The sequence below is a fragment of the Anas platyrhynchos genome, chromosome 37 (genome assembly GCF_047663525.1).
Source record: "Anas platyrhynchos isolate ZD024472 breed Pekin duck chromosome 37, IASCAAS_PekinDuck_T2T, whole genome shotgun sequence".
In the NCBI taxonomy this organism is placed as follows: Eukaryota; Metazoa; Chordata; class Aves; order Anseriformes; family Anatidae; genus Anas; species Anas platyrhynchos.
In genome coordinates this window covers 2,516,250-2,528,857 of record NC_092625.1, presented here as the reverse complement: position 1 = coordinate 2,528,857, position 12,608 = coordinate 2,516,250, and the positions used below count along the sequence as shown (strand labels likewise).

The window sequence follows — 12,608 nt, the reverse complement described above, 5'->3', positions numbered from 1 at the left end:
ATGGCCCTGACCCCGTTTTGGGGTCCCTAAATTGTGGGGTGACCCCAGGGGCTGGGGACGGGGCTGGTCTGGGGTCCCTAAGGTGGGGGAGTGTCCATGGGGGAGCTCCTTATTTCGGGGTCCCCAGGGTTTGGGGTGACCCCATAGGGTTGACCCCATCCCCATTTTGGGGTCCTTGGGGGGGTCTCCAGGGGGTCTCTTAGGGGTGGGGGGCACCTTAGGGTTGCCCCCGGTCCTGTTTTGGGGTCCCCAAATCCCCCCCCAGGGTCCCTAGGGGGTCCTATAGGGTTGTCCTTGTCCCCTTTTGGGGTCCCCAATTTGCGGGGTGACCCCATAGGAATGGCTCTGGGGTGGTTTTGGGGTCCCAAGGGGTCCTCAGGGTGGGGGAGGGACCTTAGGGTCGCCCCCAGCCCAATTTTGGGGTCCCCAAATCCCTCCCTGGGGTATAGGGGGACCCTGTAGGGTTCCCCTGGCCGCCTTTTTGGGGTCCCCAGGATTTGGGGTGACCCCATAGGATTGGGCCAGGTCCCTTTTGGGGTTCCTGGGCGTCCCTAAGGGGTGGGGGGGACTCTTAGGGTTGCCCCCAGCCCCATTTTGGGGTCCCTAAATTGTGGGGTGACCCTATAGGATTGGGCCAGGTCCCTTTTAGGGTCCCAGGTGGCCCTCAGGGGGTCCCTAAGGGGCTGGGGGGGCTCCTTAGGGTTGCCCCCCCCCCCCATTTTGGGCTCGTGGGGGGGTGTTTGGGGCATCCCCAAGCTGTGGAGTGACCCCATAGAGCACCCCCATTTTGGGGTCGCAGGGGGTCCCTAAAATTCGGGGTGTCCCCACAAGGTTCTCCCCCTCCCCATTTTAGGGCCCTGGGGGGTCCCCAGGATATGGGGTGGCCACATGGGGTTTCCCCCCCCATTTTGGGGTCCCTCACTGTTTTTTTCCCACCCCCCCCAAGGAGCCACCACCACTCCCCCCCAGCTCAGCCGCCGTGGGGGGAGACACCCCGGCCAGCCCCCTCCCCCCCTCGAGCCCAAGGGCTCCGAGGCGCCGCCAACCACCCCAGAACTCCCCCTGCTGGAGGTGAGAACCCCACTGACCCCCCCCCTCTCCCCACAGGTCTTGGCTGACTGAGCCCCCCCGGTGCCTCTGCAACCCCTTCCGTTGCTGTTTGCCCCGCTCCCAGTAAAGGCGTTTGCACCGCAGCGACCCCCCCGCCTCGTCTGTGCCCCCCCCCCAAATATCTCTGGGGGGGGTTTGGGCTGTTTTTGGGGCCCTCCCACCCTAAAAAAAAAAAAAATAACTCACAAGGCTTGGGGGGGGGGAGCGGCGTTTATGTACAGCAGTGGGGGGGCAAATTGGGGGCCCCACCAGTAGAAAAGGCACTTGGGTGGGGGGAACCCCAAAACACCCCGCCCAGAATTATTTAGGGTGGGGGGGACCCCAAAAAGCTTCCCCCCAAGGTGCTAAAGGGAACGGGGGGACCCGAAAATTCCCCCCCCCAAGTCATTTAGGGTGGGGGGGTCCCAAAAAGCCCCCCCCAACACACTTGGGGTCCTGGGGGGGTCCAAAACAGCTGGATTTGGGGGATTTCTCCCCAAAATTTGGGGTCTGGGGGGGCACAGGGATCAGAAATTACTTTTTTTAGGGGATTTTCCCCCAAATTTGAAAAGGGGGGGATGTGAAACTGTAGGTTTTGGGCAATTTCTCCCCCAAAATTAAGGTTTCTTGGGTTATTATGTAAATATTTCATGGTGGGGGGGGGCTCATTTAAGGCCCCCCCCAAAAATATTTTCTTGGGGGGACCTTATTTGGACCCCCCCCTCCATTTCTTTTTTTTTGTGGGCGGGGTCTCATTGGGGCCCCCCCTCAACTTTTTTATGATGGGGGATCCCAATTGCCAAAGTTCAAACCTTTGTACGTGGAGCAGGGCCCTTATCCTATTACAGCCAGAACGCCCAAGGAGCCCACCAACACCTCTGTGTCTGGGACCCTGACAGACCAAGGGGCCGGCTCTATCAATCGCCAAGAGCCAAAGCTCAAACCCAGGCTCCTGACACCGCGGCCCCGTCCACGGTGAGCCGAGCTTTGATTGCCCGGAGCTGCAAGAACGCCGTCAGAGATGGCAAAACAGGTGCGTGATCCACATCCCTGTTCCTTTGGGGGCTCAAGCCTTGGAGGCAAGTAGTACTGGGGACAGCGGGGCCTCTCCAACGAGATCTCAGTTTTGAGCCGGGGGTTGGCTCGATCCAAGCAGAACCTTGGGCTCCTCCATGGCTAGCCTCAAGTCCCTCCAGTTCCATTCTGTTGCCACGCAGACACCTCCACGTCACACCCACGTCCCATTAGGAAAAGGACCATGCCATCCTTCTTTATTTATAGGAGCGTGAAAATACAGTGTTCTCGTTACCGAGTGGTCCTGTTACAATGTCTGCCCCATTTGTACTCGTATCTGCACACCTCCAAGCTCCCGCATCGGATTCCCGCTTACAAGTACAATCAAGTTTTCCTTGGCGGCCTGTCATATTACGAGCTGACCAGAAATGTTTAAAGAACACTCACCTCCCGCTCTCATCCTGCCATCTCCAGCGGTAGACCCTTACCACGTGCTGTTCCTTAGTGGTGTTATCACGCTGACGGCTCAAGATCTGAGCGTCAGATTGTCCCCCTGCTTGTGCTCTTGCCACGGTTTCACAGCCAGATCCCAAAAATGGTGCAAATGGTGCTAAGCTGAGGCAGGGGAGGTTTAGGCTGGACATCAGGAAGAGGTTCTTCACCGAGAGGGTGGTCACACACTGGAACAGGCTCCCCAGGGACACAGTCACTGCACCGAGCCTGTCTGAATTTAAGAAGCCATTGCACTGTGCACTTAGTCACAGGGTCTACATTTTTGGGTAGACCTGTGCGGTGCCAGGTGCGGAGTTGGACTTGATGATCCTTATGGGTCCCTTTCAACTTGGGACATTCTGTGATTCCATTTCCATTATCCTTTTCTGATTTCTACAATCCTATCATTCTAATTTCTACAATTCTACAATCCCAGTTTCTACAACTCTTACGATTCTACGATTTCTACAATTACCTGTGATACGTTGATGTCCTCCCCCCAGCACAGAGGTGCTTGGGCAGGCAGCAGCCTGTTGGTGCCGGCGTCACCGTGGGCAACAGCCAGCACTGCCCGCGTCACTGTGATGTCACAATGCAATGACACATACGTCACAGTGGCAGGACCATATAAAAGGGGCTGCGCGACGGGTCCTGCACCAGAGGTACCGAGACGTTCGGGCAGGATGAGCTCAAAGATGGCTGATGCCAGCAAGGAGCAAGCTGCTCGCACGAGGCGTACCGCATTAGACTGTTGGGAGAGCAGTGCGATGGAGCACGTCCCCGCGATACGAGGCGTCACTGACCAAGGTGCGAGCACCCCCAGCACTACAGGAGCGTGGCTGACCCCCGTCTGGGGCTTTCTGTGGGGAGGACCTGGCTCCGTGGTCAACTCGGGGGGGGGTCTCCATTTGGGGACGGAGATGTGACGGCTTTTTTCCTCTGCCACCAAAACGTGGGGGTGGGGGTGCTGGAAGGCTGGCAGCCACCAGAAGCAGCACGGGACCTGATTTTCTTTGCCTTCCAGAGCGATCATCTGTCTGGGATGCAGTGTCAGCCTACATCCGGGAGCACCTCCAGCAGCGCCAGGTGGGTTGGCCCCTACGTCGCCCTTGTTCCCCACCCCAAAAGCAGGAAACTCACCCCAAAAGGCCCCACCAAGAGACCAACAGGTATCGCACAAGTGCAGTGTTGCTTTGGGGAGACGGTGTGGTATCTCAGGGCTGACCCCAGTCGCTGGAAGCCCCTGGGTCCCCTCAGCCTGGCTCCCAACAGCGGGAAGTGCACAGCAGGGCCCGAAGCACCGTTCCCGGATGGGACCGCCTCCGGCTGATCCTTAACCTTCGGTCCTTCCGTTCTCTGCCACTTGCAGGGCGTCCGAATTCCCACTCTTGGCTGCTTTGACGTCGTTTCCAAACGGGTCGAGGATGGGAACAAGTCCCTGACGGTGCAGTGGCCCACGTTCTGCCTGGCCAGGAACCTCATCGTTGCCCACAACCTCACAGCCGACAAGGAGTACCTGCCAGGTAAGAGGGTGCAGGAATCCCTTGCTGCATGGATCTCAGGTGCTTCTCAGAAGCAAAGCGTTGCCTGCACAGAGCAGGTCCCAAACCGAAGCCTTTCTGGGTGACGACTGCCATGAGCAGCACCTGGGGAACGCGGGGAAGGGCCGCTGGTGACCGACTCCATCCCTCTCGTGTCGTTTTCCAGGCCATAAGGAGCTGGAGCCCCTCCAATACCCTGAGGTGGCTGCAGCTGCCTCCGTGTCCTGGAAGAAGGTGGAGAGCTGCATCCGAAGCACCACGTCCCTCATCTCTCACAGCCTGGGGAGGGGGGAGAACATCGCCCTCGTCCTGAGGGATGTAGGGGTGCTCGTCATCGAAGGCACGAGAGTGGAAATCAAGTTCTATTATGACTTCTTGGAGAGCCTGTCAGAACAGGGGAGCCTTCAGAAGGCTCTTTTCAAGGTGAGGGTTTTGTTTTCCCCACGGCCTGGGCAGCCTCACACGGGGGCAGCAGCAATGCTTGCCCTTGGCCCAGCAAGACCTCTTGGGTTGGAGCTCTTGGCCAGCCTCTTGGGGTGGCCAAGAGCTGCGGTCCTGCCGGCTCCCGCTGCCTTGGGCTCCTCCAGGACCTAGTGGAGGCCAGGCAGAGGACATTTGCCATCTCCTTGCTCCTCCCCTGCAGGTCCCCCAGCTGATGGACATGGTGGTGTCCCGGGTGTCAGCCGTGGCCTCCCTGACCTTCTCTGGCCGTGTCATCATCTTCCCCGAGTGAGTATGTTTGCGGCTGTGGCCGCTGCTCGGGCTCGGTAGCGTTTGCTCCTTGCCAAATGTCTCCGCGAGCGGGTGAGCGTGCGGAGTGGTGGTGCCCTGGGTCACGCCGATCTCTTCTTTTGCCAGCTTTAAAATGGACAAAGCGCCCCAGCTATCACCCGGGGAGCGTCTCAAGGCCCGCAGGGATGACAGGCAGGAGAAGGAACGGGCTGTGTTGTTGTCTTCCAGCCAAGGTGAGAGATACAAAGCGGCTGCTGGCTCCTCTTGTGCCACAGCTTCATGCCAGCTCGGCACAGCCTCTTGTCTCCGGGCCTCCAAAATGGAGCCCCCGCGTGTGACGTGCCCAAGGTGCCCAGCCCTGGGTGCTGCAGGAGGTCGGGGATCCGAAAAAAAACTAAAATTGGCTGTACCCAGCTCCTCTCTCCCAGAACTTGGCCCCCAAACCACGTCACGGCCTAAGATTGAGCCGGCTGAGGCTGGTGCCAAGGAGGGCCGAGGCCCCTGGAGATGGAGGCTGGGAGGGGAGCACAGCACCCCTGGTACAGCACAGGAGGAGGCCTCAGCACCCGGCGTGTCCCGGGTACAGCAGAGACATGGAAATGTTCTGACATCTCTCCTTGCCAATTCCAGAGAAACAGCCTGAACTGCCACCCTTCCCGGGCACCTTGGACATCATTTATCAAGAAAAAGTGCAGCCCTGGAACAGGAAGGCCCAGCAGAAGAAGGAGCCTTCGTTGAGGTGAGGCTGGAGGCCCTGGGAGGGGGGGAGGAGGCTGCCAGGAGCCTCCCACTTCTCAGGGCTGGCCCCTCTGTTTGGGGTCTGCAGCCACGGGCGCTGCATGGGGGGGTACAAGATGGGGCCCCAAAGATGTCGTGCAGGTGGATGAATTCTTTTGGCTTTGTCCTTTCGGCAGGCTGCCGGTGATGCCCAAGCTGCCTCCTGCCATAACGGAGCATTTGCGCAACCAGCTGCAGAAAGGAACTGCGCCCAAAACAGAGCCCAGGAGCAAATCCAAACAAGAGCCCAAAACAGCACCCAAAGAGCAGGTGCAAGACCAAGGCCGGGCAAAGGCTGAAAAATCTGGAAAACATCAGAAGAGCAAGGGCCAAAAAGCAGCAAAAGCCCCTCCTGAAGTCAGGACAGTACCCATCCTGGAAGCCCTGCCTGTGACGGAGCGAGTGAAGCACCCCGAATCTCAGAAAGCCCCAGGCCCGCTAGAAACACCCATCGTGTCCATACTGTCCCTGTCGAGCTCGGAGGGCAGCATGATTCAGGAGCCCAGCAACGACAGCGGCAGATTCCAGCGAAGGAGCTCCAGCTCCCAAAGACTGCCAAAGTTACGGGCTGGGAGGTTCTGGTCCGTGCTTCCAGACCGCCCAAAGATGGAGGCATCCAATTGCAAGCCCTCTACTTCTGGCACAGTGACACACCAGGGGGCAAGTTCCGAGCATCAACTGCCAAAGCTCGTACCCAGGCCCCCTACAGCCTATAGATATTAGAACCATCCCAAACACCTGTACTACTGGGACGCAGACTGACCAGGAGGCCAGGTCTACACAACTGGAAATGCCAAAGCTTGAACCGAATCTTCCGACGCCATGCACTGTACGCGTGAGTGCCAGCCTGCTGAAGGAACCCAGCGAGCCCTCTACTTCTGGCACACAGAAGGACCAGGGGGCCAGCTCTGCGCAATTTCAAAAACCAAAGCTCCTACCCAGGCCCTCTACGCCGTTGCCTGTAGGTAAGAAAGCCAGCCTGCTGAAGGAGCCCAGCGACCCCTCTACTTCTGGGAAAGACACGGACCAGGGGGCCAGCTCTGTGCAACTAGAACAACCAGAGCTCAAACCCAGGCTCTCAATGCCGCTGCCTGTAGCTAGTAGAGCAAGCCTGCCCAAGGAGTCCAGCGACCCCTCTACTTCTCAGACACAGACAGACCAGGGGGCCGGTTCTGAGCATCTGCAACCACCAAAGCTCCAATTCGGGTCCTCTACGCCGTTGCCTATAGGTAGTAGACCCAGTTTGCCCAAGAAGCGCAAAATGTCGCATGTCAAAGCTTTGTACGTGGAGCGGGGCCCTTATCCTATTACAGCCAGAACGCCCAAGGAGCCCACCAACACCTCTGTGTCTGGGACCCTGACAGACCAAGGGGCCAGCTCTATCAATCGCCAAAAGCCAAAGCTCAAACCCAGGCTCCCGACACCGCGGCCCCGTCCACGGTGAGCCGAGCTTTGATTGCCCGGAGCTGCAAGAACGCCGTCAGAGGTGGCAAAACAGGTGCGTGATCCACATCCCTGTTCCTTTGGGGGCTCAAGCCTTGGAGGCAAGTAGTACTGGGGACAGCGGGGCCTCTCCAACGAGATCTCAGTTTTGAGCCGGGGGTTGGCTCGATCCAAGCAGAACCTTGGGCTCCTCCATGGCTAGCCTCAAGTCCCTCCAGTTCCCTTCTGTTGCCACGCAGACACACCAGGCACACACATGCAGACACACGTTATTTGGCAGCATTTAGAAGGCCTAACAAAGCAGGAGGCTGCTCTTGGCCCAAGAGGAGAGTGTGTGTTTGCAGCTGGGTGCTGGTTTCCAGGCCGGGTGGGAAGAGAGGGGCTTTGTGGGTGGGCCTGGCAGAGCTGAACCCTGCTGCTGGCCAGGTCTGGGGATGGGGTGAGCAGAGGGAGGGAAACGGCGGGACCTGAAGCCATCCACGGGGTCCGCGTGTGGGCAAAGAGCCCCAAAAACCTGTAGCAGTTTTTGCTCAGAGTCTCACTCCCTTCACAGAAATCCATCTGACAGCAGACTACGAGATACTGGAGGAAAACGCAACGACCTCTTGCCAGAGACGACCAACTCCTCGTCTGTCCACGACGTAGTCTAAACACCATGAGCATGAAGATTTTCCAGCCGTGGCACTGCAATCAGCCCAAACTTGCGCTGGGACAGGGACCATCACAGGGATGATTCCAGCTGAGGGACCTTCTCCACGGCCTCCATGGCCAGGAACCTCCCCTTGCTGGGACAAGAGCTGGGAAGCTGCCCTCAGAGCAACGTGGAGAAAACCTGCACATCCCTGGAGGGGAAAGGAGAGGATGCGACGGCAGCTGGGAAGGAAAAGAGAGCACCATTTCCATCCTGCTGGGCTGCGCTTTCACAACGGAACCTGCCAATTAAAATGATTTTTCAAAGTGCTTCTGCTTGTAAAGTAAAATTCCGTACTGCAGTTGCGGCACTTAAGACTCACTTGGGTTTGAGGGGGATTCTATTGCTCGAGAATTTCAACTTTTGATGGCTAGCCTTGTTTAGGTAAATGCTCATCGGTGGCTTTTGATGGCAAATTGCAGGCTTTGATGGTCGGCTTAGTCCAAGTACTGAATGCTTCTGCCCCTGAGCCCCGCGTCTGAAACTCCCAGCACAGCAAAGAATCAGCTACTGTTTGCTGCTAACCCTCTAACCTTGCTTAGCTTTCCGTCTTCCCTCAACATTTCTCTATGTCTTTTGTTCCCGGACCTGGTCGCTCACGCCATGCGTGCCAGCGGCTTTCTTAATGCTCCCCCTCAGGCCTACTGTCATCATTTTGCCTCGACTCCCCCCAAATCCTCATCCCAGTGGCGGAAGGCTCTCTCAAGCACCTCTGGGTGCAGGGGAGACGGAGAAGCAGCTGGTGGAGGAGCTCTGTTTCTCCCCCCTCAGTTCTCCTGGAAAAGCTCTTCCACAACGGCAGCCGGGGTGCCAGGAGGAGCCGTGCTGCAGCACCAACCGCTCCCGAAGCAGCTCGCACCCCTCCATACGCTGCCAGTATCTCTTGTTTGGGGGATTGGTTTCAGATGCTCTTCATCCCAGACTCCCAAATCCTTGGGGTTGACCCCAAATCTCCCCTGGAGCTTTCTGCCAGAGGCTCCCGGTGGGGCCATTCTCCCTGCCTCTGCTGTAAAGCAGACTTTTGACTTTTTTAAACCTTTGGTCCTACCTGAAGTAGCCCAAGGGCTACTGTGTGAATGGTGTCCTGCTTAATTCGCTCAAAGGATTCTCGTTGCTCAGGTTCCTGGTTGGAATTGTTCTGCTGGGTTACTTGGTAGAGAGGGCTATGAATCACAGCACAATTTAGATCAGATTAACCATGCAAAATTGAATCATTCTCACCTAATCCTTAGGTTTAGTGCTTCTGAATGTTTGGTAATTTTCCCCCTTTTTAAACCTGAGGCCCCTCCTTGAACCTCCCAAGTCTGAGGATCTGCTTTGTCCCTGACCCATTCCTGGCACTTCATTTTATAGAAAAAAAAACCCTTCCGAAGTCCTGGCTGGGCCAGTATCTAAAGGGGTCTTGTGAGTGTTATCCCACCCACGAATACCTAGAACGATCACTTCGGGCCTTCCCCGGCCGAGTCCCTTGCGGGATATCAGAACCGCGGTTAGAAGACCTCCGCACTCGCTTTGGAACCGAGTTCCGTCTCAGTCACACCCTTACACACAGTCACGTGTCGTGGTTTAACACGGCCGGCACCTAAACACCACGCAGCCGTTCGCTCACCCTGTGGTGTAAATGCCTGAAGTAACTAGGAAAATAAAACTAACTTTCACACTTTTAAGGAAAAGGTACAGCATTGAAGAGGCTTTCAGGGTAGGGCATAACTGCATTATCTGAGCATTCCCTAGGCTCCCAACCTTAGATGCTATCGCGCTGGGGAAACTTGGTGTGCTAGTTCTAAGGAACACCACAGAGCGTAGAGTGGAGTGGAGACACCACGGCTAGGCTCTGTAATCAGGTGGGGCCTCGATTGTTCTTGTGCACAAAGCTGCACTTTTTGCCACCCTAAGCCAAAGACCTGTCATGTTTTGACAAATGCTGTACCCTAGTGTACTCTTTGCTCATTATAATATCATTATAATACCAAAACACACCTCCATCCCAAAAGCTACCCGCCTCCAAGGTGCGACCACCCCTCACTGAGCATGCGCTCTGAATTTCTCGGAGCCTATTACTTTAAACGGAGACGGGAAAACTTTACACCAATCATAACTAAGATATGCTTGACTAGAGCCACTCAAGCTCCACCTAAAAGATAGAAAATAATATAAATTGGCCCAAGAGAGAGGGGATGTTAGGGAAGATACCACCGTCAGGGGAGATACCATCCCGAGGACATACAACATCCTTAGGACCTCCTGACTCCTGGGATCAGTCGACGGGCTGAGCCTCTCTTCCCCCCCCATTGGGACGCCTTTGGGTGAGATCTGAATATTTGCTTATAAATCTCTATAGAGTCTTTGGTCCTTTTAACGCGTTTATTTCTAGGCTGCGCACCTGTAACACTTATAACATCTATAACATCTGTAACACCTACAACACCTGTATAACATCTGTAACACCTATAACACCTGTGTATTTCATGCATACTAGCTTGCTTTTGCAGATAGTCACTATCGCCGGCAATCCAAAAGAACCTGATTATCTGTTGCTGTAATAAACCATACTTGATTGCATTGTGATAGCTTTCATTAATGCGACTAGGGTGAGGGTGGTTATCCGTGACAGTTCAGTGTTCTGAATCTAACCAGACCCCCAGACGGTTAATGCATTGTTGGTGAATGTCTGAGCGGACCCCCAGGTGGTTAATACGTTTTTGGTGAATGTCTGAGCGGACCCCCAGGCGGTTATTACGTTTTTGGTGAATGTCCGAACGGATCCCCAGTTTTGGTGAATGTCCGACTGGTTCAGTACTCTGAATCCAACCGGGCCCGTAACGGTTAATCAGCTACACCCCTTTAACGCGACACACCCTCCCCCCTCCCTCTCTGGGACGGGGGAGAGAAATGGAAAGTGAAGCCCGTGAGTTGAGATAAAGACAGTTTAATAAGACAGGAAAATAATAATAACAAAAATAACAATAACAATAAGAATAATACAATGGTGATAATAGGAAAGTAATAATAGTATGTACAAACAAGTGATGCACAATGCAATTGCTCACCACCCGCTGACCGATGCCCAGCCTAACCCCGAGCAGTCCGGCCCCCTCCCCCGGCTAGCCACCCCTATCTATTGTTTAGCATGACCCCAGATGGGATGGAATACCCCTTTGGCTAGTTTGGGTCCCCTGTCCTGGCTCTGTCCCCTCCCAGCTCTTACTGCACCCCCAGCCTGCCCGTTGGCAGGACAGAGCAAAAGGCTGAGATGTCCTTGGCTTGGTGTAAGCACTGCTCTGCAACAATTAAAGCATCGGGGTGTTCTCAGCACTCTGCTCATCCTAAGCCAAAACACAGCATTCCACCAGCTACTAGGAAGAAAATTAATTCTGTTCTAACTGAAACCAAGACACTAGCTTCCTCAATCAGTAAGGCAGTAGCCACAATTGCCTGTAAGCACACTGGCCACCCCCTACTCACAGGGTCTAATAGTTTGGAACAATATCCCACAGGTTTCTTGATTCCTGCCCATTCTTGAGTTAGTACTCCATATGCACTTTGGTTAGAAACATTTACAAATAAATAAAAGGGTCTTTCTAAATCTGGGAGGCTCAGCACTGGAGTTTCTATTAGCGTTTTCTTGATCAACCTCAGCTTTTCCTCATCTTCCTCATTCCACTTCATTTTTTTCTCCAGTCAATTTTTCATATAAAAACTTTGCCTTTTCACTAAACCCTTCCATCCAGGGCCTACAATATCCCAAGAGGCCGAGCAGTTGCCTCACTTCCTTCTTTGTTTTGGGTGATGACAGGGCTAAAATCCCAGATGCCCTGTCAGGATCCAATTTTTTTCTTTCCTTGGCTTAGCCAATGTCCTAAGTACCCTATTTCCTTTTAGTGGTTCTCCGTGTCTCTTTTTCAGTCTCCCCAGCTATTAATAGGTCATCCACATATTGCAACAATTTCACTTCTCCCTTTATTTCAAAAAGTTGTCATAATTCTTCTAAGGTTTGGCCAAATAAATTTGGGGATTCAGTAAATCCCTGAGGAATTACTGTCCATCTAAGCTGTTGTCGCCTTCCTGTTTCAGGGTCTTCCCATTCAAAGGCAAAGTAATTCCGCGACCCTTCACTTAATGGGCAGGCCCAGAAAGCATCCTTCAAATCTATTACACTATATCATTTATGCTGAGGTGTTAGGTGGTTTACTAAAGTATATGGGTTAGCCACCACTGGAAATTTGGTTATGCTTCGCTGATTCACAGCCCTAAGATCCTGAACCAACCTATATGATCCACCAGCCTTTTTCACTGGCAAAATGGGGGTATTCTGTGGGGACATACACGGTTCCAGCATCCCCTTTTGGAGCAACCTGTCTATAACTGGTTTGAGTCCTCTTTTCCCCTCCAATGGGATAGGATATTGCCTAATCCTTATTGGCTGTTGTGGATCCACTACTTCTACTACCAAGGGTTCCATATCTAATTTTCCTGAATCTCCCTCTTGATACCGTACTTGTGGGTCTATTTCTCCCTCATCTTCTTGGGTTAGGGTATATAGCTGAATTTTTAGTTCTCCCCCCGGCTCTTGATTTCCAACCCTAATCTTATTATTAAGTCCCTTCCTAATGGATTGTGCTCAGCCTCAGCCACCAGCAATAGGTCATTGAGACACAGTTTCTTCTCTGATTCTATTTCTATATTTTCCAATATAGGAACCTTGAAGGGCGCACCTTTTGCTCCTACTACCATGGTATTCCTCTTTCCTTCCTTAACCCCTTTTGGTAATTTTCTAATAGTTGATTTCTCCGCTCCAGTATCTACTAAAAAATACACCTCTTCCCTGT

At 54.3% G+C, this 12,608-nt stretch overlaps 1 protein-coding gene across 1 annotated transcript; it reads left to right on the top strand.

Moving 5' to 3' along the window:
* The first annotated feature begins 2,780 nt into the window (after window positions 1-2,780).
* Window positions 2,781-7,374, top strand: LOC140001065 (uncharacterized). The gene is made up of 8 exons (XM_072032202.1): window positions 2,781-3,402; window positions 3,620-3,681; window positions 3,965-4,118; window positions 4,303-4,559; window positions 4,780-4,865; window positions 4,995-5,101; window positions 5,499-5,607; window positions 5,783-7,374. Exons 1-8 carry the CDS (start codon window positions 3,084-3,086, stop codon window positions 6,366-6,368), a joined length of 1,680 nt encoding a protein of 559 aa, XP_071888303.1. The 5' UTR covers window positions 2,781-3,083; the 3' UTR covers window positions 6,369-7,374.
* The last annotated feature ends 5,234 nt before the right edge of the window (window positions 7,375-12,608 follow it).

Bases quoted from the DNA above. Each gene is read 5' to 3' on its own strand.
- LOC140001065 (XM_072032202.1), top strand. From the start codon at position 3,084: ATGTCCTCCCCCCAGCACAGAGGTGCTTGGGCAGGCAGCAGCCTGTTG. The intron at 3,682-3,964 runs GTGGGTTGGCCC...TGCCACTTGCAG, and splicing joins AGCACCTCCAGCAGCGCCAG to GGCGTCCGAATTCCCACTCT. The intron at 4,119-4,302 runs GTAAGAGGGTGC...GTCGTTTTCCAG, and splicing joins CGACAAGGAGTACCTGCCAG to GCCATAAGGAGCTGGAGCCC.